The sequence below is a fragment of the Aquarana catesbeiana genome, linkage group LG09, assembly GCF_042186555.1.
Source record: "Aquarana catesbeiana isolate 2022-GZ linkage group LG09, ASM4218655v1, whole genome shotgun sequence".
Taxonomy (NCBI): Eukaryota; Metazoa; Chordata; class Amphibia; order Anura; family Ranidae; genus Aquarana; species Aquarana catesbeiana.
Window position 1 is genome coordinate 308,523,224 of NC_133332.1, and position 27,886 is coordinate 308,551,109.

The window sequence follows — 27,886 nt, forward strand, 5'->3', positions numbered from 1 at the left end:
TTTTTTTCTTTTGTCTTTAGGCCTGCACAGATCTTTTGTCCCACCAGAAACAGCTTACGGTTGGGTTGCCTCCTGAGCCAAGAGAGAAAACCATTATTGCGTGCGTTTTTTACATTTTAATACTGGTTCTGGATGGGTATTCTGTTCAGTTTTTGTCATGCTTTTATTACATTGCAAAAGTAGTTGGCTACTCAAACTAGGTAGAATTCATCTTTGTCAGCATGGAGTAGGTAGAACAATGAGAAGGGCTACTGAACCTTACTCATGACCTTTATCATTTAATTTTCACTTGACTTATAATATGAAAAATGTTCATTGAATATACAGTCCCAGTGCACTACGATTCCCGATGTCCCTCAAGGACTAGAAGCCGGGAGGTCTCCTTCAATGAGTTGATTTTACCCATACTGGTGTTGACTATACTGTGGCATTGGCCATACTTGAAGCTGAAGTTTTTAATCTGCTTTCTATTTAACTTCATGGTTCCACCATCACCTTTTATCAAGATCTTATTGAATTTATTTATTTTTTTTAAATAAAATCTTGCCGATTGTATTACATACCTTATTTTGGACCAGAGATATGTGTGTGTATGTGAGCTGCCCAGGCTGTATAGGAATGAAGTCCTGTGCCCACCGCTGTGAGTGCTGGCCGGGAAGGGAGCTCATCTATGCTCCAGGCAATGGTAGAGAATGACTAGGTGTCCCGGGAGCCCCACATCAAGTCAAGACCTGCTGTATAATAGTGAATGCCAAGTCTCAGCCTGGACCCCATGCCAGGCCACGCCCTCAATGCATTTTGCTCCGCCCACTGGTCCTTACTTATGGGGGATGGTGGGGGTCCAGGCTGAGACTGCCATTCACCGTCATACAGCAGGTCTTTACTTGATGTGTGGCTCCCTGGACACCTAGTCACTCTACTATATACCTTATTTTGGACCCATTGATGTTGTCAGGAGGTTCTTGTGCTTCTGTATGCGGTCCTGTCAGGAAGGCTTTGTAGGACCTTGGCATTTCTAATGGGGGGGCCCTGATGCCAGAAAGCTGTTTGATTTATTATGGAAGCCTTAGCACTTTATGGTATGTCAAAGTGCATAAAGCTCTTTGTGAAAGTCATTTTTTTGTGGGTTCATAGTACATGACTGTAGTCTTTGTCGTTCACCTCCAGGCCGTTGCCATATGACAAGCTCATCCATTTAATTGATGAGGCCAGTGAACAGAATATGAGCATATCTATCCTCACTCAGGTATGTAACCCCTTCTTCCAATGCTTTCCCACTTATTAAAGTGCTCATCTATGACCTCAAATTTTTTTGCATTGCTGCTCCAAGCAAGAGTGTTCTTTTTCCCCTAGATCTCAGGTGTAGGGGGCCGGAGTTCTATCTGATTACCGCTACCCATCAGATTGTGTAACAGAAGTGATGTTCTGATCAAAAATTACTTGCTGCGCATGCGCTATGCAATATGCGTTCCACGGCGCGATGCGTTCCACACACTTTATGATCTGACGGGTAGCGGTATTCTGATAGGACACTTATGCGTACATCTTACTACACCCAGCCACGTCTTGAATTTCGGAGTCATTTTAACAATAAAGTGAACGTATATTATTACCGTATTTGTCGGCATATAACACGCACCGGCATATAACGTGCACCTTAACTTTAAGAGGGAAGTTTCAGAAAAAAACCTTAAATTTTAAAATAAGGGTGAGTGCCCATCAATGCAGCCTCACCAGTGCCCATCAATGCAGCCTCACCAGTGCCCATCAATGCAGCCTGATCTATGCCCTTCTGCAGCCTCTAACATGCCCATTATTGCAGCCTGTTTAGTGCCCATCTGCAGCTTCTAACGTGCCCATCATTGCAGTTTAGTGCCCATCTGCAGACTCTAACGTGCCCATCATTGCAGTTTAGTGCCCATCTGCAGACTCTAACATGCCCATCATTGCAGCCTGTTTAGTATCTGCAGACTCGCCTTTGCCGATGATTGCAGCCGCGCCAATGCTGGATTACACGGATATGCGATCTCCTGTGTATCCGGCGCTCAGTCACTCACCTGGCTCATATGATGGACAGAACAGTGGTCCAATGCCGGGCCAGGGGGGCGGGACTGTGTGTGACTGAGCGCCAGATACACAAGAAATCACAGCTGTGGGTAATCCGGCGGCTCTCGTCCCCTCCTTCCACTCCAAGGCAGCAGGGATCGGCGTATAACACGCACACACGATTTCCCCCTGATTTTCAGGGTGAAAAAGTGTGTGTTATACACCAATAAATACAGTAAATATAGTATAGTGACATCTGTGATGCTGTTTGGTTACATTTTGAAAGCCTAAAGGTTTAGCACTGAGCAGTGCAGGGTGTACCAACATGGCCTCCGCCGCCTTCCTGCTGCTGGCGTCCAGCTTCTTTCAAAATGTAACATGAAAACAGCATCACAGATGTCAATATACTATATTTATTTATATACGCTCACTTTATTGTTAAAATTACTCTGAAATGCAAGACATGGCTGGGTGTAGTAAGATGTCCGCATGGGTGTTCCATCAGAATACCGCTACCCGTCAGATCATAAAGTGTGTGGAACGCATCGCATGGTGGAACTCATCAAGCATGCGCTGTACTTTTTTTTTTTTTTTTTTTGTCAGAACGTCGCTTGCGTTGCACAATCTGATGGGTAGCGGTAATCTGATAGATCACCGGCATTGAAACTGTCACATCCAGTGGTATTAATGAACAAGCATCCAGAACGCTGTTGTCCTCCCCCTACTGACACATTTTGTCCCGCTCAAATGGCTGATCCTTCTTTCTAAGAAGTGTAGAATGGAACACCAAGATGTTCTACATGCAGGACTTCTGTTAGTTTTTTTTTTTTTCAGTAGTTGGCTATTGATTTCTTTTATCTATTAATTTGCTTGATTTAAAAAGCAGCCGGTCAATTCTTTCATAAATGGGAAACGTTTTTTGTTTTATTTAAACATATGTTACAGAAGTCTTTCTCAACCATGGTTCTCCAAAGGTTGCTAGGGGGTCCTTAACTAGTGATCAATGTATAGGGGCACTTTTACACTGACCACAAATGTAAAGCGGGTCCTTATGCACTGACCAATATCAAGGGGCCTTTCTCCATTAGCCACCAATGTAAAGAAGCTCTTCGTTGCCAATCGCCAATATAAAGAGCGTCCTTCTACACTGACTGGTTTAAAGGGGCCTTTCTCTAGTAACCACCAATGTAAAGATGCTCTTCTCCAATCACCAATGTAATATTCACCTCTCCACTCTACAGTGTAAGGGGATACTTCTCCCTGATCATTAATGTAATGGGGCCCTTCTCCACTAACTGCCAATGTAAATGTGGCTCTTCTCCTCTGACCACCAATGTAATAGACCAGTGGTCTCCAAACTGCAGCCCTTTGCTTGATTTTATCTGGCCCTTGGGGCATTATTCCCCCCCCACTGTCAGCAACAGTGGGGCATAGTTCATCCCACTGCCACCAGTGATGGGGCACTATTCCTCCCACTACCACCAGTGATGGGGCACTATTCCTCCCACTGCCGCCAGTGATGGGGCACTGTTCCTCCGACTGCCGCCAGGGATGGGGCACTGTTCCTCCGACTGCCGCCAGGGATGGGGCACTGTTCCTCCGACTGCCGCCAGGGATGGGGCACTGTTCCTCCGACTGCCGCCAGGGCTGGGGCACTGTTCCTCCGACTGCCGCCAGGGATGGGGCACTGTTCCTCCCACTGCCGCCAGGGATGGGGCACTGTTCCTCCCACTGCCGCCAGGGATGGGGCACTGTTCCTCCCACTGCCGCCAGGGATGGGGCACTGTTCCTCCCACTGCCGCCAGGGATGGGGCACTGTTCCTCCCACTGCCGCCAGGGATGGGGCACTGTTCCTCCCACTGCCGCCAGGGATGGGGCACTGTTCCTCCCACTGCCTCCAGGGATGGGGCACTGTTCCTCCCACTGCCACCAGGGATGGGGCACTGTTCCTCCCACTGCCACCAGGGATGGGGCACTGTTCCTCCCACTGCCACCAGGGATGGGGCATTGTTTCCTGCCACTGACACCAGGGATGGGGCACTGTTCCTCCCACTGCCACCAGGGATGGGGCATTGTTTCCTGCCACTGACACCAGGACACTTTCTACTCCTGTTAGCCACAATCCTGGACCCCTAAAGTTTGAAGGACAGTAAACTGACCCTTTGTTTAGAAAGTTTGGAGACCCCTGTAATAGACCCTTCTCCACTAACCACAAATGTAAGCACGTGCTTCTCCACTGGGAACCAATGTTAGTGGGCACTTCCTTATTAACCACCAATGAAGGGGGTAGTTCTCTGATCACCAATGTAGGGAGGCACTTCTCCACTGACCACAAATGTAAGCCGGTCCTCCTCCACTGACGATCAGTGTAAGGGGACACATTTCTGTGACCACTAATCTGAGGAACTTCTTCATTGACCACCAGTGTAAAGGGACACATCTTCACTGACTGCCAATGTAAGGGATTCTTTGCCCCTGACCACCAATGGAAGATAACAATTCTCCACTGACCAGTCCTTTCTCATGTCCGCAGGAAATCATGGTATACCTGGCGATGTATATGAGGACCCAGCCATCTCTGTTTGCCGAGATGTTCCGTTTGCGAATTGGGCTCATCATCCAGGTTATGGCCACAGAACTGTCCAATTCCCTGCAGTGTTCCGGTAAGTCTCTGGGAATGTTTTGTAGTTGATGCTTCTCTAAGGTGCATTATACCTGGACATATCCAAGTACAAGCAGTGCTATTTTTGCAGGCATTGTCACTAATTATGGCCGTGGCTTGTAATTATTTCATAACATATTGGGATAGAGCGCTTCTGAGTGTTCAGAATTATGTTTTTTATATATATATATATATATATATATATATATATATATATATATATATATATATATATATATATATATATATATATATATATATATATATATATATATATTCCATTTTTATAGAATTATCTAAATCATTTGTTATTTTAAAAGTGGTGATTGACTCCTCTGTATTACACAGCTGAAGAGGCCACCGAGAGTCTCATGAACCTCAGCCCATCTGACATGAAGAGTCTTCTACACCATATCCTAAGTGGAAAGGAGTTCGGGGTGGAGAGAAGTGGTATGTAGAAGGAAAGATTGCTATTGCTATAGGGTAGCTTTTCTATACACTTTTTTTCAGTTGCAGCACCTTTAAAAATATGCAAAATCTGTGCCCATCCATCACATCAAAGCCCACCCCCCACCCCCACACCTTCCTGTCAGGGGTTCAACCTTCATGTCAAAGATCCCTCCCATTACATCAGAAGTTCCACTATTACATCAGAGTCCTGCCTTCACATCGCTGTACACTAGTCACATCAAAGCCGCCCCACCTTCATGTCAGGGCAGAGGTGTCATCCCCCCCCCCATCACATCAGTGTCCCGCCTTTACATCGTTACCCCCCCCCCCCCCTCCCAAATCACATCAAAGTCTTCTTTTAGAACAGGCTTTCCCAACCTTTTTACCCCAGAGGAACAATTAAAATAATTTTCACATCTCGGGGAAACCCTGATAAGATTAGTCCATCTGGGTTTATTGGGAACATGCCCCTTATTTTCTGGGTGGCAAGTCGGAACAATGCTACCATTAGAGGGGTGGCCAGAATTACCCCCTTGCAGTCATACTGCTGGCTTTATCAATTGGCATTGGACCTGGAACTATACAGGTGCCATCAAATGGCAGGACAGTTAGCCGCAATTCAAGGAACCCCTAGCCAACCCTGGAGGAACCCTGGTTGAGAATGGCTGTTTTAGAAGCCTAGTGACCAAATTAAAATAATCTCCAATAAATGATATAAAAAGAACGTTGGTGTTTCCTATTCCACACAGTGCGGTCCATGGACACTATGGCCAGTCCGGCTATTTCAATTCGTGAACTGGGAGCCGTTGGAGCAACAAAGAGTGAGAGAGCCGGAATCACACGTCTTAAAAGTGACATCAAAGTGGTAAGGGAACAATTTATTCAAAGCATCAGTGATGTGTCTAGCTAAACTACTAGTAGGTTTTAGAACGGACATGCCTATGAAAGTCCCCATAAATTTGATGCACATCATTCAAAAACACTTCAAAATTTTTTTGCTTTTAACATCCAATTTTGAAGTGAACTTTCCTGAACAAAAGCCACATTCACTGTTAGAAATTTTCCATCCTGCTCCTTCAAATTTTCTTGTCACCAAATTCTACTAGTGTATGCCCAGTTTAAGTCTACAAGGTCTTGAACTTTTTTTGCAAGTGGTGGTAAGAGTCTCCTAGTATCCTCTTGTGTTCTCTGAAAAAAAATACAATATCAGTAGGGAAACATAAATAATTTTGGAAAACGTGTGAAACGTAAATAGTCTGAGATGTAAGAAAAGTTGAACATGGGTCCCCCTCTTTTCAAGGTTATCTAAACCCAAGAAAAGCAATATAGTCTTGTAGCCGACCAGTCGTTGAATGTGTTGAAGGAATGAGTGTAGCCCCTAAGGGACAGAAAGTGAGTTATTTGCTGGTTCACCAAGTAAAAATGAATGAAAGAAAAAAAATACTAATGCAGCTACCATATCTATGGACTAGAAAGCTGCAATATTACCTTTTTTATTCAATATGCCTTAATGATTTTGACTGTATAGGTTTTCGACTGATGCATTTTCCACTGAAATCAATTATGTAGACCCCCATCCAAATGATTTGAGTTCAGGTTTCTCAATTGAAGGGTACTGATAATACTACATCATACACAGACATTTTTGAGACAACTGTGCTCTTCCAACCCTGTGGTAACAGTTTGGGGAAGACCCATGACTGTGCCCCTGTTTACATAGCCAGCTCCATAACGACATGGTTTGACCAGTTTGGTGTGGAGGAACTCGAATGTCCTGCACAGAGCCTCAACCTCAACCCTACTGAACACCTTTGGGATCAGATCTTCTCATCCAACATAAGTACCTGACCTCAACTCTACTGAACACCTTTGGGAACAGGTCTTCCCATCCAACATCAGTAACTGACCTCAACCCCTACTGAACGCCTTTGGGATCAGATCTTCTCATCCAACATCAGTAACTGACCTCAACCCTACTGATCGCCTTTGGGATCAGATCTTCTCATCCAACTTCAGTACCTGACCTCAACTCTACTGAACACCTTTGGGATCAGATCTTCTTATCCAACATCAGTACCTGACCTCAACCCTACTGAATACTTCTGGGACCAGGTCTTCTTATGCAACATCAGTACCAGACCTCAACCCTACTTAACACCTTTGGGATCAGAACGTCTTATCCAACGTCAGTACCTGAACTCAACCCTACTGAACACCTACCTTTGGGATCAGATCATCTTGTCCAACATCAGGGCCTCACCTCAACCCTGCTGAATACCTCTGGGACCAGGTCTTCTTATGCAACATCAGTACCTAACCTCAACATAACTGAACACCTTTGGGATAAGGTCTTCTTATTCAACATCAGTACCTGACCTCAACTCTCCTGAACACCTTTGGGATCAGGTCTTCTTATTCAACATCAGTACCTGACCTCAACCCTACTGAACACCTTTTTGAGATCAAGTCTTCTCATCCAACATCAGTACCTGACCTCAACCTTACTGAACACCTTTGGGATCAGGTCTTCTCATCCAACATGGGCTGAGTTGGAGCTCTGATGGCGAGCCAGGTCTTCTCATTCAACATCAGTATCTGATCCCACAAATGGACACACATTCCCGCAGGCACCCTCCAAAATCTTACATAAAGCCTTCTCGGGAGAGTAGAGGTTGTTTATAGTCACAAGAGAAAGGAGGGGGCCATACTGTATTAATGCCCATGATTTTGGAATTTGTTGGCCAACAAGCCCATATAGGTGTGATGGTCAGGTGTCCACTTTTATATAGTGTCTGCCTTGACGTACCTTTTAACTTTTAAAGCATATGTAAAGAACAAAAATTGAAAGTATTGCAGCTTACTATTCCTTACTTATTCCTTTTTTTTATTTTGAGGATAAAAAGATTTTCAGTAAGTTTTTCTGTAGTGACCATTGACAACAGCTCTGTTTCTGGCAAGATCATCATTTTTGATCTTGCCTTCTCAATTCTTGTCAGCAGAAAAGACAGCAGAAACACCCTTAGGCCTCTTAGGCACACAATACTCCTGTTTGAGCATCTACTTTTTCAGACGTGTTTATTTAAAAATGTTTTATGTATTTTTGCGCACAATTCCACGCATGCGCAGAAAGCTTATTACCATGTAGGCAATGTCGATGGACAATCTGTGCGAATTTGGGCGCAAGCGTGCACGAGGAGTAAATTACTGACCAAAAATGCAGATTTTTCTAATTTTTCTTTCTTTTTATTTTTTTATTTTTATTTTTTAACTGAAGAATACATGGCGCTGCTTTACGTGCCTGTGTGCGTAGGCACATTACAATTAAAGAGTTGTATTTTAGCTCAGTAAAAAAATAAGCTGTACTGAGCTTTTTCAAGCTGCAGTGTGCAAGAGGCCTTATCCTACTAATCCCATCAATCCACCATGTAAGAGACAGGGACAAAGGTAAACATGGTTCAAGTCAAGCCTGGGTAATATCTATTAGACATGTGCTCTGACAAAAAATTAGTTCCTTTTTAGTTTTTTTGCTTTATTAGAAAATTCGGAAATCCAAAAATTAAAATTTCCGAATTTCGACATTTTTAATTTTTCGAATTTTTTAATTTCCGAATTTTCTAAAATTCGAAAATCTGAAAAAAAGAAAGAGAAAATCAGTAAAAATAAACATAATAACTAACTATTAAATTATAGGTTTTGGAATTTCTTTTTAAATTTGGCAGTTTAACGTATTGAATACAAATTTATCTGAAGTTACGAATTATCCGAAATAACGAATGCCGCATCTAAACAAACGGAATGGAACAAATTAATAATAAATAACAATTAGGGCCCTTTCACGCGGGGGCGGCGGCGGCAGTAAAATGCCGCTATTATAAGCGGCGCTTTACCGTTGGTATTCGGCCGCTAGCAGCAGAGAAAGGGTCTAAAAACAACCGGAAAGCACCTCTGCAGAGGCGCTTTGCCGGCGGTATAGCCGCGCCGTCCCATTGATTTCAATGGGCAGGAGCGGTATACACTCCGCTCCTTCACCGCTCCGAAGATGCTGCTAGCAGAACATTTTTTTCCTGTCCTGCCAGCGCACCGCTCCAGTGTGAAAGCCCTCGGGGCTTTCACACTGGAATCAAAGCAGCGGCACTTTCGGGTCGGGTTGCAGGCGCTATTATTAGCGCAATAGCGCCTGCAAACCGCCCCAGTGTGAAAGGGCCCTAAAGGTTTTATTATTATTATTGTTATTTATTATTATTAGATCGTTACGTTCCATTCATTATTTCAGATAATTCCTTAATTCGTAATTTCGGATAAATTTGTACTTGTTACGTTCAAACAGCCAAATTTGAAAGGAAATTTCAATACCTATAATTTAATAGCTATTATTATTGTTATTATTATACAGGATTTATATAGCGCTAGTTTACGCAGCGCTTTATTATTAGTTGTTATTTCAGATTTTCGGGTTTTTGAATTTTCGGATTTTCATTCTTCTGAATTTTCAGATTTTCCTTCTTATTTTCGGTATTTCGAATTTCCGAACTTCCGATTTTTCCAAATGTTCCAGTTTCCGAAATTTTCCAATTTCCGAATTTCGAACTTCCGAAATTTTCCAATTTCCGAAATTTCCCACTTCCGAAATTTCCAGTTTCCGAGATTGAAAAATTAGGAAATTTCCAAATTAACGAATTTTGTCAAAATTCGGTAAATAACGGGTCCGGAACTAAACGAAATGTCTATCTATAGCTCCCTCCATAGTTACAATGAAAGAATGAGTGTAGATATGAAAGAACAGAGGAAGTATGTTACTGGCAGGATCACCAGGCAAAAAAAAAAAAGAAAGAAAAAAGCCTAAAAAAAAAAAAAAAAAAAAAAAAAAAGAAAACGAATGTGGCCACCACAGTATAGAAACTGGTAATCTGCAATATGTAAAATTTTTCTTCTTGGGTTTAGATACCCTTTCATTTTGTTTATAATACAATGGGGGGTACCCTGCAAAGGTTTTTAAAGGGTCGCCTATGCACAATTTGGGCAAAAAATTTTAAGTCTTGACCTGTTTGGTATCTATTTACTCGTTGCAATGACTTTGGAATGTTTTCTACATAACGTATATAATTAACTCTCTTTTTTCCAGCTGGATAGACGTAGGCAGTCTCTGGCTGCGGAAGGCCAGGTGAACCAATGAGCACTTTTCATTTGCTATCACTGCAGAGTACATACATGCTTTGCTCAGTCACTGCATGGGGTGTTCACATTGGGGATTTCCTTGGTGCACAGTATATAGTCTATAGAGATTTATAATCTATAGGTCACTCATTGGCAGTGGTTGGTGCTGGAAGTATATTGTATATATTGAATGTTTTAATCTTTATGGTCACCTGTAGACATTTTTATTATTTTACACTTGTTTTAGTCTTGGCGACATTTGCACTGGTCACTGTTATCAACTTTGAATGATTTTATGACCGTTTAGGTTAGGCTGATTTAATGCCAAACTGCAAGCCAACGGCTAAATACAGAGAGCTGTTTTATCTGCCAAAGGGTCGGGATTTCTGTCCATCCAGTCCTAAGATTTACACAGCTCTGCTACTCAGCAGGGCAGGGAGGCCTGATTTTTTTTTTTTTTTTTTTTTTTTTTCTCTGCAGCAATCAGGTAACACTTACAGGTTTTGTACTCTCCTCCAGCTTGTGATTGGACAGTGAGAGGAGAAACAAAACAAAACGATGAGCTCATCGCAGTCACTCTACTCTCTCCTTCTTGGTGCACTCAAACATCGGGGGAGCCCAGCATTCTCTTCTCTTTTTATTTAGCTTTCTGCAATTCCCCATTATGACCACTAGATGGCGCAGACAATCATAGGAAATTTATTTTTTTATTATACATTTTTATTTTATTTTTTATTTATTATGCTTGTTATCTAGTAGCCATAATGCAGTATTTTCCCAAACCACTGTTTTTTCTTTTTTTGTTTTTTATTTAATATATATATATATATATATATATAGATATATATATATATATATCTATATATATATATATATTATAATATAAGGGGAAAAAAAATTAAAAACAAATTCAAAACAAATCACTCTATTTTTACAATTTGACTATTATTCGACCCTGAGAAAAAAAAATAGCCTAATATTGGATTTTGCCCTCCATTCGAACAGAACAGGTGTACATGCGATTCCACAGGAGGAAAAGCTCTGTGAATTTTCTATAGACGTCAAAGTGGTATGCCTGGGCAAAATACAAAAAAACAAACAAACAAAAAAAAAAAATGTGGACACCTCAACTCCATAACCATAATCCACAGTTGCTTTTGCTAGAAGCTTTGGCAATAAACTCACCAGATCATTTTGTAATTCCAATTTTTTTTTTTTTTTTTTTATTCAGCTTTACAATGTCCAAACCATTCACATGAATAATTTAATAACAGCATTAATCTATTAATTTTGCCATCCTGCATGGCATGATAATTTGCAATGTAATAAATTACTCTGGGACTTTTTTCTATCCTATTTTTGCCTTTTAGTTGAAGGTGATGAATTGAATTAATTGATAAAGACAAGACTGCAAAGACTAGAAATAACTTTGGCTTGCGCCACTCTAATTTCTTAGATCGAGCGCATTTGCCCATTGTTTAACATTTATTCGTTTATAAACGAAGCTCCTGCCAGTTCACTTGCTAATTTATGTTTCTCAATACAGGATGTGGATCTCTTATCAACCACCTCATTGGTAAATATGATCTTGGTTTGATACTTTTGTATAGTGTGGATATATGTCGTATGTGTTTTTATATTTGATATTTATGTTTGGTAGTTCTCTTTTGGCCACCTCCTGGCAAAGTTAACCCCCCCATCCACTCCCCTTTTCACCCATCATTCCCCGATGTTATGCACCCGAGTCCACCGTCACCTGACCTTTGTCTGCACCTCTACCCAAAGTGAAGACCAATGATTAACCGCAGTTGTTTATCTATGGCACTTTCCAGTCTTGTTACCTTCTTCTCATGATGTCATCACGCCATCCCCTTCCTTCCACCATTCACCAGTGTTGCGCACCTGAGTTTGCCAACACCTGACCCTTTCCCACACCTCTTCCTAGAATGAAGACCTATAATTCCCTGCAGGAATTCATCCATGACACTTAGCAGTTTGGTTGTCATCTTCTGTGTATGGTGATATTACGCCAACGTCTACCCCTTCCTTCCATTGTTTACCAATGTTATGTCCCCCATCAGGTGACCCTTGTCTGCAACCCCTCCCAAAGTGAAGACCAATGATTCACCACAGCAGTTTTCTCCTTGACATTGACCAGTCTTGTTTTCACTATTTCTCTATGATGTCATCACGCCATCCCTACCCCTTCCTTCCACCGTTCACCAATTTTACGCACCTGAGAGCCCTGTCACCTGACCCTTGCCCGCACTGCTTTCCTAAAAGGAAGACCAATGATTCACCATTGCAGTTTATCTATGGAACTTTCCAGTCTTGTCACCTTCTTCAAATGATATCATCACACCATCCCCTACCACCTTCCTTCCACCATTCACCGATGTTATGCACCGGAGTCCGCCAGCACTTGACCCTTTCCCTCTCCTCTTCCTGGGGTGAAGACCACTGATTCACTGCAGCAATTCATCCATGACACTTACCGGTTTTGTCACCTTTTCTGCATGGTGATTTAACTCCAGCTTTTACCCCTTCCTTCCCCAATTTACCAATGTTAAGCACCTAAGTCCCCCATCAGGTGACCCTTGTCTGCAACCCTTCCCGAAGTGAAGACCAATGATTCACAGCAGGAGATTATCCATCACATTGACCAGTCTTGTTGTCACCGTCTCTATGATGTCATCTCACTATCCTTTACCCGTAGCCCCACCATCCACCAATTTTATGCACCTGAGCCTCCATCACCTGACTCTTGCCTGCACTGTTTCACCATTGCAGTTCATCTACAACATTGACCGGTTTTCTTGCTGCCTTCTGTCCATGGTTTTGTCTGCATGGTGATATCATGCCATCTACCCCTTCTTTCCATCATTTACCAATGTTATGTGTGACGGACCGCTTGGTACCCATCCTGGGTGCCTCCATCAAGATACAGCTTCCTCCACTCTGGAACCAGGCACCAGGTATTATAGCTGAGAATTGCACCCAATACCTAGACAACACTAGCTTAGGTGCAAACTGGAAATGACTTCATCGTAAACTCACACAGAATATCTACCACACAAAATCAGGTAAGACCTTGATCACATTATCTGGACCTAAACAATGCAAACTGTAAACAGTAAAATCAGTACATCTAATGAACAGCTAACATAAACACATCTAATTATACAGTAAGCTAATTAACAACTAGTCCCCTAGACAAGCCTAGGTGACTCGGGTCGCTGCCCAGCCAGATAATGCTTTGATTAATCAGGGATCCCACTCCACCTCAGACTGTCCGGCAACAGTCTATGAGACAAAACTCATACAATGTTCCAGCAGTCTGAAAAAGTGGAATTAATTTATCTTCATAACTTTGAGGGATATTGTTGATAAATGTTTCTGTCCCAAGTAGAGGAGCCTCTAAAACCCAGTCTGCAGGAGGGCCACTATATTTTCTCTGACCATTAACCTGTACAAGATTAATATTACACCTTTCCATCCATTCCAGAAGCTTTATTGTCTTTATTCAGAGAATTATTCCAAGCCTCACGGTCAGCATTCATCAGGAGGTTGTCCACGATTAGAAAATGATCTTCTCTCTCCATGGGATCAGAGGCTGAACTGAGCTCTTTACCATGCTCTGACCGGAAGAAGCGGCCAAAATCCCCAGTCTCCTCCATGGGCCATAATCAATTAGGTAGGAGGCTAGCCCCTAGTCCCCTCCAAAAGCCCCTGTCCCGGTTGGGTTTGTCACATTATGCACCGGAGTGCCCCATCAGGTGACCCTTGTCCTCAATCCTTCCCAAAGTGAAGACCAGTGATTCACTGCAGCAGTTTACCTATGGCACTTTCCAGTTTTGTTGTCACCTTCTTCCCTTCTTGATGTTATCATACCATCCCCTACCCCTTTCTTCCACCATTCACCAATGTTACGCACCTAAGTCCACCCGACCGTTTCCCGCACCTCTTCCTGGAGCGAAGACCAATAATTCTTTGCAGGAATTCATCCATGACACTACCCAGTTTTGTTGTCACCTTTTCTGCATGGTGATATCACACCACTGTCTACCCCTTTCTACCACCATTTACCAAAGTTTTGCACCTGAGCCCCCCATCAGGTGACCTTTGTCCACTAGTCTTCCAAAGTGAAGACTAGTGGTTCACCGCAGCAGTTTATCCATAACACTGACCATTCTTGTTGTGCCTTCTCTCTGATGTCCTCACGCCATCCCCTACCCCTTCCTCCCACCATTCACGAATGTGAACGTCATCAACCAACTCTTGTCTGCACTGCTTCACTAGAAGGAACACCAGTGATTCACCACTGCATTTCATCCACAACTTTGACCGGTCTTGCTGCATTCTGTTCATGGTGTCGTTACACCACCCCCTCCCTCTTCCTCATTATATTCACCAATGTTACACTCCTGAGTCCGCTGTCATATGACCCTTGTCTGTACCTCTTCCTAGAGTGAAGACCAATGTTTCACTACAGCAGTTCATCCATGACACTAATCAGTGTTGTTGCTACCTTCTTTCTATGATGTCATCACACCATCCTCTACCCCTTCCTCCCACTCTTCCCCAATGTTACACACCTGAGTCCATCATCATGTGACCCTTGGCTGCAGGACCAATGATTCACTGCAGCAGTTAATCCATGACACTGACCAGTCATGTTGTCCTCTTCGCTCCATGGTGTCATCACTCCATCTTCTACGCCTGCCTGCCGCCCCCTTTCCATGACCGCCCTTGCTCGAGTCTGCCGCCACCTTCCCCTCGCTCTCATCCATTTCCAGAATGGAATAAAGACCATTGATTCACTGCTGCAGTTTATCCACGACACTGACTAATCTTGTTACCACTTTCTCTCTAACATGTCCCACCATCTTCTACCCCTTCCTCCCACCAATCACCGGTATAACTTCACCTGAGTCTGCCGTTACTTGACCCTCGCCAGCACCTCTTTCCAGAGTGAAGACCAGTGGTTCTATGACGCAGTTCACTGACACTGACTGGTCTTCTTGCCACCCCCTTTCCATTATGTCATCACGATGCAGAAATCTTCAAGAACCTGCTGATGGCAGCCCATAGGAGGTGGCCATGTCACAGGGAGTGACATAGGCTCTTGAAGGTGGACGCTCACACTCTGCAGTTCAGAAAAGAGAAGACTCGTGGCCTGTCGTGTCACATGACCTAGGATTTAGGTAAGTATTGGGAATATTTAATGCTGTTTTTTAAAAACTATAATTGGTATAATTGGGTGAGTAGCTACCCTAAAACTAGACTGCTTTGGTACTGAATCTGCTGTTGCCTGCCTGTTGCTTACACGAATTGCTTGACCTGACTACTCTCTCTTGCCTTCTGCCTGGACTTGACTTCTCTCTTGCCTTCCACTTGTCTCGACCTCTGCCTGGACTCGACTTCTCTCTTGCCTGCTGCCTACCTCTACCTGACTACTCTCTTGCCTACCTCGACCTCTGCCTGGACCTGACTGCTCTTGCCTGCCACCTGCCAAGACCTCTGCCTAGACTTGACTATGCTCTTGCCTACTGCCTGCCTCGACCTGACTATTTTCTTGCTTGCTTTAACCTCTGCCTGGACATGACTACTCTCATGCCTGCTGCCTACCAAGACCTTTGCCTGGACATGACTTCTCTCTTGCCTGCCTGAACCTGACTACTTTCTTGCCTATCTTTGTGATCAACATGCACACCATAGCCCTTCTGCCCAGCAAGTACTCGATGGTGTGATTCTGTGAACCACAACCTAACCTGGTGGCTGGTGACCATAGAGGGTTTTTAAGTTGTCACTCCATGCCTCGGGTAAGCCCATGTCATCTGCCAGTGGGTACTGTAACAGCTGTACAGCTGCTAATGCAAACTTTTCTTGGCCAGACTCTGTGCAGAATCTTCATTCTTTTCAAGAGTTTGTCTACCTTTTGGGGTGATAAACAGATGGCCTCTCCATCAGAATGAATGGAGATCCTACCAGCATGTGCCGAAGAAAAGCTTGATGGGAGATCCCTTAGTGGTGGCTAAGCTCATAGAGGATCAGGAAAGACTAGTTGAAGGGGGGACTACACGAAAGGAACAGTTATGGTGAAATTGGTTTTATTTTCCTGATCTACCATCTGTGTTCCTTCCTCAGAGGCCTGGCGATTCTCTTTCTGCTTCTGGTGACGTTTTCACCGCAACCTCATACGATGACTATAACGCCTCCGAGACCCGACAAGGGCAGTGGCTCCGCAGAAGAAGACTGGATGGGGCTTTGAACAGAGTACCAGTTGGCTTCTACCAGAAAGTCTGGTCAATTTTGCAGAAGGTGAGGGTTTTTACATATTCTTTACATTACAAGAAGAGTCATGGAGAAGCCAGAGTCTCTCAAATGTTTTTTTTTTTTTTCAGTGCCATGGATTGTCTGTGGAGGGGTTTGTCCTGCCTTCTTCCAGCACACGCGAGGTACGGCATTGCATAGTCAATGCACCCAAAATTGGCATTTCAGCTTTGGATCAATGCTTGATTAGTACATTACCTAATGGTTTCTTCTCTGCAATGTTTTATGGAACCCTTTAGAAACTTGCCGGTAAAAGCCCAGAAAATAAAGTATGCAAAATGCTTACGTGCAGCGTTTTTCCATTCCTTTTACAGTTCTCTATTCACTTACGATGGGCCTCTGAACCCGCTAGCAAATTTTGTCTTCTTCAGGAGTGTTAAATCCTTAGCATTCCACCTCTTGCCATGTCATAGCCCTCTCCTGCCGGTAAAAGCCCGGAAAATCAAGTATGCAAAATGCTTACTTGCAGCTTTTTTCCATTCCATATACAGTTCTGAACCTGCTAGCAAATTTGACTTCTTCAGGAGTGTCAATTCCTCAGCATTCCACCTCTTGCCATGTCATAGCCCCCCCCCCCCCCCTTCTAGGAGTGTCTAATTACTTTCTGTGCTGGCCCAGCTTCTCTCTCTCGTTGCATGCCATAGCCCTCTCCTCTTCTGGGAGTGTCTAATTTCTGTGCTGGCCCAGCTATTCCCCCCCCCCCTTGCCCGTTATAGTAATCTCCTCCTGTTAATTCCTCAGCATTCCCCTCTTGCTATGTCATAGCCCTCTCCCCCTCTGGGAGTGTCTAAATAGTTTTTGTGCTGGCCCAGCCCCTCTTCATGCCTATTCTTCCTCTGGGAGTGTCTAATTACTTTTTGTACTAACCTAGCTTCCCCCTCTTCAGATCATCTGGGGTTGCTGACACCACATCCAAGGTGGCAGGTTGATGGTGTAATCCTGTGAACCACAACCTTCTGGCTGGAGACCATTAGGGTTTCTAAGTCATCACTCCATTCCTCGGGTGAGCCCGTGTCACCTGCCAGGGGGGTACTGAAGCAGCTGCACAGCTGCTGATGCAAAATTTCCTCTGTGCAGAATCCCCATCCTTGCGTATCATAGTCCTCTCCCCCTCTGTGAATGTCTAATTACTTTCTGTGCTGGCCCAGCTCCTCTCTCGTTGTATGCCATAGCCCTCTCCACCTCTGGGAGTGTCTAATAACTTTGCTGGCCCAGCTTCCTCCTCCTTGCACGACATAGCTCTCTCCCCTTCTGGAAGTGTCTAATTTCTGTGCTGGCCTGGCTATTTCCTCCTTGCCCGTCATTGTAATCTCCTCCTTTCGAAAGTGTCAAAATGCTTTTCTTTCTCGAACATCACGGGACACAGAGCCACAGTAATTACTGATGGGTTATATAGGTATCACTGGTGATTGGACACTGGCACACCCTATCAGGAAGTTCAACCCCCTATATAATCCCTCCCCCTTGCAGGGATACCTCAGTTTTTACGCCAGTGTCTTAGGTGATGGACGTGTAAAGATGTCCTGTGCTGAGCTCCAAAGGGAATATCCTAAGATCCTATACTGGGGCAAGCCAGGCGAACCGGATCCATTCAAAGTGTCTTTTCATGGCCGAATTGAATGGTACCCGGGCCTCGTGTCCGAAGAAACGAGGTTTTACCCGTAATGCTTCTCTTTTTAGAGAGCTGGACCCCGCAGATCAGAAAATGGCTTTAAACTTCCTAATTTCTGGCGAGGTGCTTTACGGTCCCAGAACTGTTGGATCCCCCTACTGATGGGGGCCCCAGTCTCTGAAGGTTTTTTCAAACGGAGCCCACCGTGAGAGGTGAAGATTGGGTCTGTGTAAACAGCACCCTGCGGCTGGATAAGGTAAGAGGAGATTCCACAGAATTTTTGAGTTCTAGTGGCTTTTCTCCTTTAAGGTAAATGCATGCTATGCCTATTGTGACCACCGGGGGCTGCCAAGAGCACAAACCTGCACATGCTGACTCTGTCTCAGGTGTTGTAATCGCTGATTATGTCCCAGCGTCTCAAGCAGGCTGCAAACAGATAAGGTGGAAGGGGGGATTTCTCATGTTTGAATGTTTCCCCCCCAGGCTAGAGAGGGGCCACAGGGGTCTAGAAAGTGGTTATACCACCCAGGCTCTGCGGCCTAATGGCCACCATCTCTGAAGATAGCCATTCAGGCAGATCTTGTTACCAGCCTCCCTCCTCCCCCCCCCCCCCCCATCCCCAGCCTTTCTCCAGAAGCATGACAGGAGAGTCGGCAGTGCGTGAAGCGCTCGTTTTTTCTTTCAAAACTCGAGGGGGGGGGGGCGGTAGAGGAGGGGGCGGGACGTCAGCACAGAGTGCTTAGACTCCCACTCAGGCCAGCTGCAGGCTATTAAAGGCACTCTGTACAGGTGCACTCAGCCTTCTGAGAGACACAGAGCTGACGGTCGCATGTAAGGTGGGACACAGGCATTTTCCTAGGCAGCATTTACTGAAGTAACACCAGACTGAGCATTGGGTAGCAAGGCTTTTAGCCAGACTACATCGCTCAGCGGGCAGTGTTCATTTGTATACCTCACACCTTGTTGCTTTGCACTATGGGTAGAAGAGGGTCAAGCACCCCAGGAACCAGAGACACTAGGGGATCTCGTTCAGGTTCTGAGGGCCCCCTGTCGGCAGCATCCTCCCCCCCCTAAAGATGGGCCAGGGACGGCTAGCCGGGGAGAGCCATCGGGGTCAGGGGCTACACCTGCCTCTGGCACTTCAGCCCCTGTATATATTACACAAGAGGTTTTTTCCTCAACCATTAATGGTCTAGAGGAAAGATTAATGGCCGTGATTACGTCTTCACTCAGTGGAAGAAAACGCACTAGGCTTTCCTCTGTTCCCCAAGACCCTCAGACAGAGGAGCTCTGGGATAAAGGAGATGAATCCCTTTCAGAGGATCGGGATGGGACGGATGATTCCTCTTCGGGGGAATCAGGTGGAGAGGGACCCTCTGCGACTTCCCAAGAGGAGAAAGTCTTAGTGCAGATCCTCACTGGATTGGTCCGCTCCACATTTAAGTTGCCCATACCTGAAACTGCTAAGGAATCCTCTTCTGCTTTGGGGTCACTGAAACCTTTCCAAGCAGCACATACTTTTCCTGTTCATACTTTACTTGAAAAGCTCATTTATTCTGAGTGGGATCACCCAGACAAACGTTTTTTTCCGCCGAGAAAGTTTTCAACACTTTATCCGATGGAAGAAAAGTTTATTAAAATGTGGGGAATACCGGCTATTGATGCCGCCATTTCCTCCGTAAATAATAGCCTGACTTGTCCTGTAGACAATGCTCAGATGCTCAGGGATCCTGTAGATAAGAGGATGGAATCCCTATTGAAGGATGTTTTCTCCTTAGCAGGATCAGTGGCCCAACCTGCAGTAGCAGCGATTGGAGTCTGTCAATACTTAAGAGACCATGTTAAGCAGGTCATCAAAGTATTACCTGAACAGCAGGCCCAGGGGTTTGCTAACCTTCCAGCGGCCTTATGCTTTGTGGTTGACGCCATTAGAGATTCTATCATGCAAACCTCCCGTCTTTCACTGGGGTTGGTGCATATACGTAGAATCCTATGGTTGAAAAATTGGTCAGCCGAAGCACCATGTAAGAAGCTACTGGCTGGGTTTCCATTTCGTGGTGCAAGGTTGTTTGGAGAGGACTTGGATAACTGTATCAAGAGAATCTCTTGTGGGAAAAGCACTCTCTTACCTGTCAAGAAGAAGAGTAAGCATCCCTCTTTCAAACGGACTCTTTCCCCAGCGCCGGTCGCTTCAGCCTCCAGGCAGTCTCGACGGCCGCCTCCATCGGGGTCCAGAGACAAGAGTCAACCCCAGGGACAAAAGAAGTCCTGGGGAAAGAAGCCTACTAGGCAAAACACTAAGACCTCTGCATGAGGGGGCGCCCCCGCTCACTCGAGTGGGGGGAAGACTGCGACAGTTCTCAGAGCTCTGGCACGAGGACTTCCAGGACAGATGGGTAGTCTCCATGGTAACCTTAGGGTACAAGCTGGAGTTTCAGGAATTCCCTTCTCCTCGGTTCCTCAGATCAAATGTTCCCAGAGACCCAGAGAAGAAGCAGTCGCTCCTTCTAGCGTTAGAGCGACTTTTGTCGCAGGAGGTCATTATGATAGTTCCCGCAAAGGACCAGGGATTGGGCTTCTATTCCAACCTTTTTACGGTCCAAAAGCCAAATGGGGATGTCAGGCCCATTTTGGACTTAAGGGATCTGAACCGATTCCTAAGGATTCAATCCTTCCGCATGGAATCAATTCGAACAGTAGTTCCCACCCTGCAGGGAGGAGAATTTCTGGCATCAATAGACATCAGAGATGCATATCTGTATGTGTCCATTTTTCCTGCTCATCAGAAGTTTCTGCGCTTCGAGGTAGGAGGGCGCCATTTCCAGTTTGTGGCTCTGCCTTTCGGGATAGCCACTGCACCTCGAGTGTTCACAAAGATCTTGGCTCCTCCTCTGGCCAGATTAAGGGCTCAGGGTATAGCTGTCATAGCATACCTAGACGACCTGCTCTTGATAGACCGGTCGGTAGCCTCTTTGAATGGAAACTTGAGGACCACGGTCAGGTATCTAGAACACCTGGGTTGGATCCTCAACTTAGAAAAGTCTTTCCTAAAACCAGTAAGAAGACTGGAGTATTTAGGTCTGATTATAGATACAAGCCAGGAGAAAATATTTCTACCCCAGGCAAAGATCACTGCTTTGAGAGAGCTGATTCTGACAGTAAGGACCAAGAAGGGTCCCTCAGTCCGCCTTTGTATGAGGCTACTAGGGAAGATGGTGTCTTCATTCGAAGCAGTTCCCTATGCTCAGTTTCACTCAAGAATGCTGCAACACAGTATTCTGTCGACCTGGAACAAGAAGGTTCAGGCATTAGACTTTCCAATGCACCTGTCGCATGTGGTGCGTCAGAGCCTCAATTGGTGGCTCATACCCGAAAACCTGCAGAAGGGGAAATCCTTTCTACCGGTTACCTGGACGGTGGTAACAACAGATGCCAGTCTGTCAGGTTGGGGAGCAGTTCTGGAACAGGCTGCGGTCCAAGGGGTATGGTCCAAGACAGAGAGGACCTTACCCATCAACATTCTGGAGATCCGGGCGATACATCTAGCTCTAAAGGCCTGGACTATCAGGCTACAGGGTTGTCCGGTCAGGATCCAGTCCGACAATGCCACAGCAGTGGCTTATGTCAATCATCAGGGAGGCACCCGGAGCCGAGCTGCTCAAAGAGGTGAACCAGATCTTAGTCTGGGCAGAGATGCATGTGCCATGCATATCGGCAGTTTTCATCCCGGGAATAGAGAATTGGCAGGCGGACTATCTAAGTCGCCAGCAGTTACTTCCAGGGGAATGGTCTCTGCATCCCGACGTCTTTTGGGCCATATGCCAAAGATGGGGGGTTCCAGATGTAGATCTCTTTGCATCCCGATTCAACAAAAAGATAGACAGATTTGTGGCAAGGACAAAAGATCCTCTTGCATGCGGGACGGATGCGTTGGTGATTCCGTGGCATCGGTTCTCACTGATTTACGCATTCCCCCCTATTCTGCTACTACCACGACTCCTTCGCAGGATCAGGCAGGAAAGGAAGCCGGTACTTCTGGTGGCCCCCGCTTGGCCCAGAAGGACTTGGTATGCAGAAATAGTAAGGATGACGGTAGGTTCCCCGTGGACACTACCGGAACGCCCAGACCTGTTATCTCAAGGTCCAGTGTTCCATCCTGCCTTACAAACGCTAAATTTGACGGTTTGGCTATTGAGACCCATGTTCTGAAGAGTCGTGGGCTCTCAGGTCCTGTCATATCTACCTTGATTAATGCAAGGAAGCCAGCTTCCAGGATGATTTATCATAGAGTCTGGAAGGCTTATATAACCTGGTGTGAATCCAGAGGTTGGCATAGGTAGAATCCTTGATTTTCTACAGATGGGATTAGAGATGAAGCTGGCCTTGAGTACCATCAAGGGCCAGGTCTCTGCTTTATCAGTATTATTTCAGCGGCCACTTGCTTCGCATTCTTTGGTCCGAAACTTTATGCAGGGGGTGATGCGTCTTAATCCTCCGGTTAAAGCGCCCCTAAACCCCTGGGACTTGAATTTGGTCCTGGCTGTGTTACAGAAACAGCCTTTTGAACCAATAAGTCAGATTCCTTTGGTCTTGTTGACAAGGAAATTAATTTTTCTGGTGGCCATCTCTTCTGCTGAAGAGTATCAGAATTAGCAGCTCTTTCCTGTAGGGAGCCTTATTTGATTATACACAAGGATAGAGTGGTACTACGCCCTCATCCTAGTTTTTTACCGAAGGTGGTTTCTGATTTTCATTTAAACCAAGACATTGTTCTACCTTCCTTTTTTCCAGATCCCTGTTCTCCGGAAGAGAGATCTCTACATTCGTTGGATGTAGTAAGAGCAGTTAAGGCCTATCTAGGGGCAACTACTCAGATCCGCAAGACGGATGTTTTGTTTGTGCTGCCAGAGGATCCCAATAGAGGACAGGCAGCGTCAAAAGCTACCATTTCTAAATGGATTCGACAGTTGATCATTCAAGCTTACGGTTTGAAACAGAAGATTCCTCCGTTTCAGATCAGGGCACATTCCACAAGGGCTATTGGTGCTTCTTGGGCAGTGCATTACCGGGCCTCTATGGCTCAAATCTGCAAGGCCGCAACCTGGTCTTCAGTTCATACATTCACCAGATTCTATCAGGTGGATGTGAGAAGGCATGAGGATATCGCCTTTGGGCGTAGTGTGCTGCAGGCAGCGGTACAGGGTCCTCAGGTCTGATTGCACCCTACTTGGTCGTGGTTCCCCCCCCTCAGGTAGCATTGCTCTGGGACATCCCATCAGTAATTACTGTGGCTCTGTGTCCCGTGATGTTCGAGAAAGAAAATAGGATTTTTTAAAACGGCTTACCTGTAAAATCCTTTTCTTTCGAAGGACATCACGGGACACAGAGGTCCCGCCCCTCTTCTAATACACTATATTGCTTGGCTACAAAACTGAGGTATCCCTGCAAGGGGGAGGGATTATATAGGGGGTTGAACTTCCTGATAGGGTGTGCCAGTGTCCAATCACCAGTGATACCTATATAACCCATCAGTAATTACTGTGGCTCTGTGTCCCGTGATGTCCTTCGAAAGAAAAGGATTTTACAGGTAAGCTGTTTTAAAAAATCCTATTTTTGTGCTGGCCCAGCTCCTCTTCTTGCTCGTCAAAGCCCTTGCCTGCTCTGGGAGTGTCTATTGACTTTTTGCGCTGACCCAGCACCTTCTGTGCTTCCCCAGCCTCTTCCTCTTTGCGTCTTCTGGGGCTGCTGAAATTGCATTCAAGATGGTGGCACCCAGCAGCAGTCCCGGGGCTTTTGGATGTCTGATAGAAAAATGTGACTTCTTCAGGAGCATTAATTCCTGAGCACAGCCCTCTCCCTCCTTGCCCATGTCATAGCCCTCTCCTCCTCTGCGAGTGTCTAATTACATTCTGTGCTGACCCAGCTCCTCCCAGCTTGCATGCCATAGCCCTCTCCACCACTGGGAGAGTCATACTGTCTGTGCTGGCCCAGCTCCTCCCTCCTTGCATGTTATTGCCCTCTCCTATTCTGGTAGTCATACTGTTTGTGCTGGCCCAGCTCCTCTGCCCCTCCCCTTCCTACATAACGTTTTATGTAGCTGCCAGGGAGAAGGATAGTGTTTGAGTGACAGCTTTTAGTCTTCTGGGGCTGCTGACATCATTCCAAGATGGCGGCACCCAGCAGCAGTCTCGGGGATTTTGAATGTCTATACAAGGGAAATGGCATGTATAAAATACTATAATAAATGCACAGGATTGTATAGGAAAATGAACAATGTGGTGACAGGGTCTCTTTAAACCGTTTTAAGTTTTTGCACAATTTTGTAGCCGATTTAAATTGGATTTTGCTAATTACAGATGACGCCGGGCGAGTTGAAATTCTCAGCACATGTGGAGTCCGTCTTGAACCGCGTGCCTCAGCCGGAGTACCGGCAGCTGCTGGTGGAGGCCATATTGGTCCTGACCATGCTTGCTGAAGTGGATATACAGTGTGTGGGGGGAATCATCCATGTGGAGAAGATTGTTCGCATCGCTAATGAGCTTTTCTGCGAAGAGCAGGTCAGGAGCCGTCCTCTTCCTATGTATAATAGATTACAACCCGCTCATGGTGTGTTCAACGTCATCTGCAATGATCACATCAATGTTCACATCTGTGGACAGGATACCATCCACATAGCAACACCGGCTGAGATGTATTATTACAGGGATTTATATCCAAGTTTCCTAATCTTTTTTCAGTCACAGCACCCTTAAAAGTATGCAAAATATGGAGGCCCCCCAGTCCCCCTTCACATCAGAGGTCCCCTCATCACATCAGAGGTCCCCTCATCACATCAGAAGTCCCCTCATCACATCAGAGGTCCCCTCATCACATCAGAGGTCCCCTCATCACATCAGAGGTCCCCTCATCACATCAGAGGTCCCCTCATCACATCAGAGGTCCCCTCATCACATCAGAGGTCCCCTCATCACATCAGAGGTCTTCTCCTCACATCAGAGATCGCCTCTCACATCAGAGGAGAGGTTCCCTCCTCACATCAGAGGTCCCCCCCTCACATCAGACGTCTCTTCATCACATCAAAGGTCCCCCCTTCACATCGGAGATCCCCTCCCTTCACATCGGAGATCCTCCATCCCATCGGAGATCCTCCATCCCATCGGAGATCTTCCATCATCGCATCGGAGATCTTCCATCATCCCATCGGAGATCTTCCATCAGACGCCCCCTCAACACATTAAAGGTTCCCCCTCTTCACATCAGGTGCCCCCCCATCCCCCCAATCACATCCCAGATCCCCTCATCACATCAGGCGTGTCCCCCCCCCATCCCAGATCCCCTCATCACATCAAACACTCCCTCGTCACATCTAATGACCCCCCCCCACACCTTCACATCAGAGGTCCCTCCATTACATCAGTTTCCCCATCACATCAGAGACCCTCTATATATGAGTCATCCCCCCCCCCCAAAAAAAAAACCATCAAAGTCTTCACCCATCACATTAAAGTCACCCCTTCACATCAGAGGCAACCCATCCAGTCACAGTCCTTCCTACACATCAGAGGACCCCCATTACATCAGATGCTTCCCATCGGGTCCCCCTGTGCATCAGAAACCCCTCTACATAAGAGCCCCCATTCCCATCAGAGACCCCCTATACATAAGCCATCCCCACCCCCCCTCAACATCAGAAGACCCCCCCTCTCATCACATAAAACGTCCCCCCCCCCCCCCCCCTCACATTAGAGGTCCCCCATCCCATCAGAGACCCTCTATATATGAGTCCCCAACCTTCAAATCTGAGGTCCCCCCCATCACATCAGAGACCCCTATACATAAGTCATCCCCACCCCTACTCAACATCAGAGGACCCCCCTATACACGAGTCCCCCATCACATCAAATGTCCCCCTCCCCTTCACATCAGAGATCCCCCATCACATCGAATGCCCCCGCTTTTTTATCAGAGATCTCTTCATCACATCCAACATCCCCTCATCAAATCAGATGCCCCCCCCCCCCCCAATCACTTTAGAAGACATCCCTTCATCACAATAGATGTCCCCCCCCCCCCCCCCATCACATCAGACATTTCTTCATCACAATAGGTGTCTCCCCCCAATCACATCAGACTTCCCTTCATCACAATAGATGTCCCCCCCCCCCCCCTAATCACATCAGACTTCCCTTCATCACAATAGATGTCCCCCCCCCCCAATCACATCAGACATCCCTTCATCACAATAGATGTCCCCATTTATATCAGAGGCCCCCCCATCACATCGAAGGTTCCCCTGTGTGTCAGAGATCCCCCCTCTACATGATTCCTCCCATCACATCAGAGCCCCCCATCACATTAGAGGCCTCACATCTCATCAAAGTCCACCAGTAGCGGGGCCACTCCCTTTTTAGATTGCTAGCTCTCATGGCCAAGGCTCTCCCAATCCTCTAGTATTTGGAGACTGGACCTTCTCCTTTTATTTTGAAAAGTGCCGGACTAACCGCAGGCGCTCTATAATTTCCGTATATTGATAATATTGTAACGTTCGTTCTTTTTTTTTTTTTTTTTCCTCTCGGCAGAAAGTGCTCGGCGCAGACGACGCCATGCTGAAAGTTGACCCCGGAACTGGAATCTGCTGCTTGCTGTACGACAGCGCCCCCAGCGGACGCTTCGGCACAATGACCTACCTCTCCAAATCGGTGGCCATCACCCTGCAGGACTCTCTGCCGCCCAGCGGATGCTCCATGCAGTGACCGACAGGCAGTTCCCACCTGAGAAATGCACCTTTTGCCACAGTCGCCTTTTTATTTTTTTTTTGCCTTGCTGCTTCTTGAGACTTACGCCAGTGTGTTATCTGGCCACCGATTGGACGATTCGGTGACTTTGGTTGGCCAAGTAGTCCAAATATCGTAAAGTTTACAGAAACAGACTGCAAAGCAAGAATGATGTGAGCGTGTCCTGTTAGACTCCATGAACAGAAGCCTGGCTGTAGCATCCCGCTACTAAAATCTAGCCTGTGCAGCCGCCATGTTTTAAAGTGTATGTCCGGGCGAAATAAAAAAAAATAAAAAATTGGTACTTCTATGCAATGCATGCGCATTTCCCATGTATTGTCCCTTTAAAATGTTGCTAGTACAAGAAAAATATCTGATGACCTGCCAGAAATCAAGTGAGCACCTAACTTCCTGTAATGAGGTGACAACGCTGCCTCTGCTGCACTGAAATTCGAAAGCTGTGTTGTCAGCCCCGCCCAGTCCTTGTACTGTCATACATAAGCCCTCCCACTCCCTTCATCTCCATAACATAAAAGGGAGGATCTCTTCTGTATTCCAACAGAAAACAGGGCAGGTCTGCCAAAACTGCTCAACATAGATGAGCGACAACAGAAAGAAAAGCAAGCGATTCATGGAGTCTGCCCCCCCCCTTTTTTTTTTATATTTAAATTCTTCTTAGAGTTTTCCTTTCTTGTTTTTATGTTTGCTTTTGTTTTCAATATTTTTGTTTTTTACTTTCTTTTTGTCTTTTATATTTATCTGGGTCTTTTTCAATTTTTTGTTTTTCATTCTCCTTGGTTGTTTTTTTTATGTTTGCTTTTTGTTTTCATTTTTTTTTTGTTTTGCTCTTGTTTT

The 27,886-nt window shown here is 45.7% G+C and overlaps 1 protein-coding gene across 2 annotated transcripts; it reads left to right on the top strand.

Moving 5' to 3' along the window:
- LOC141108717 (phosphorylase b kinase regulatory subunit alpha, skeletal muscle isoform-like) lies at positions 1-27,880 on the top strand. Of its 2 annotated transcripts, XM_073600596.1 has the most exons (11): positions 1-100; positions 1,168-1,246; positions 4,580-4,709; positions 5,057-5,158; positions 5,908-6,023; positions 10,281-10,319; positions 11,859-11,888; positions 16,460-16,633; positions 16,717-16,770; positions 24,614-24,814; positions 26,837-27,880. In XM_073600596.1, the coding sequence occupies exons 2-11, from the start codon at positions 1,223-1,225 to the stop codon at positions 27,008-27,010; spliced, it is 1,044 nt and encodes a 347-aa protein (XP_073456697.1). In that variant the 5' UTR covers positions 1-100; positions 1,168-1,222; the 3' UTR covers positions 27,011-27,880. The 2 variants fall into 2 exon arrangements, with proteins under 2 accessions (XP_073456697.1, XP_073456698.1); XM_073600597.1 differs by lacking the exon at positions 10,281-10,319.
- The last annotated feature ends 6 nt before the right edge of the window (positions 27,881-27,886 follow it).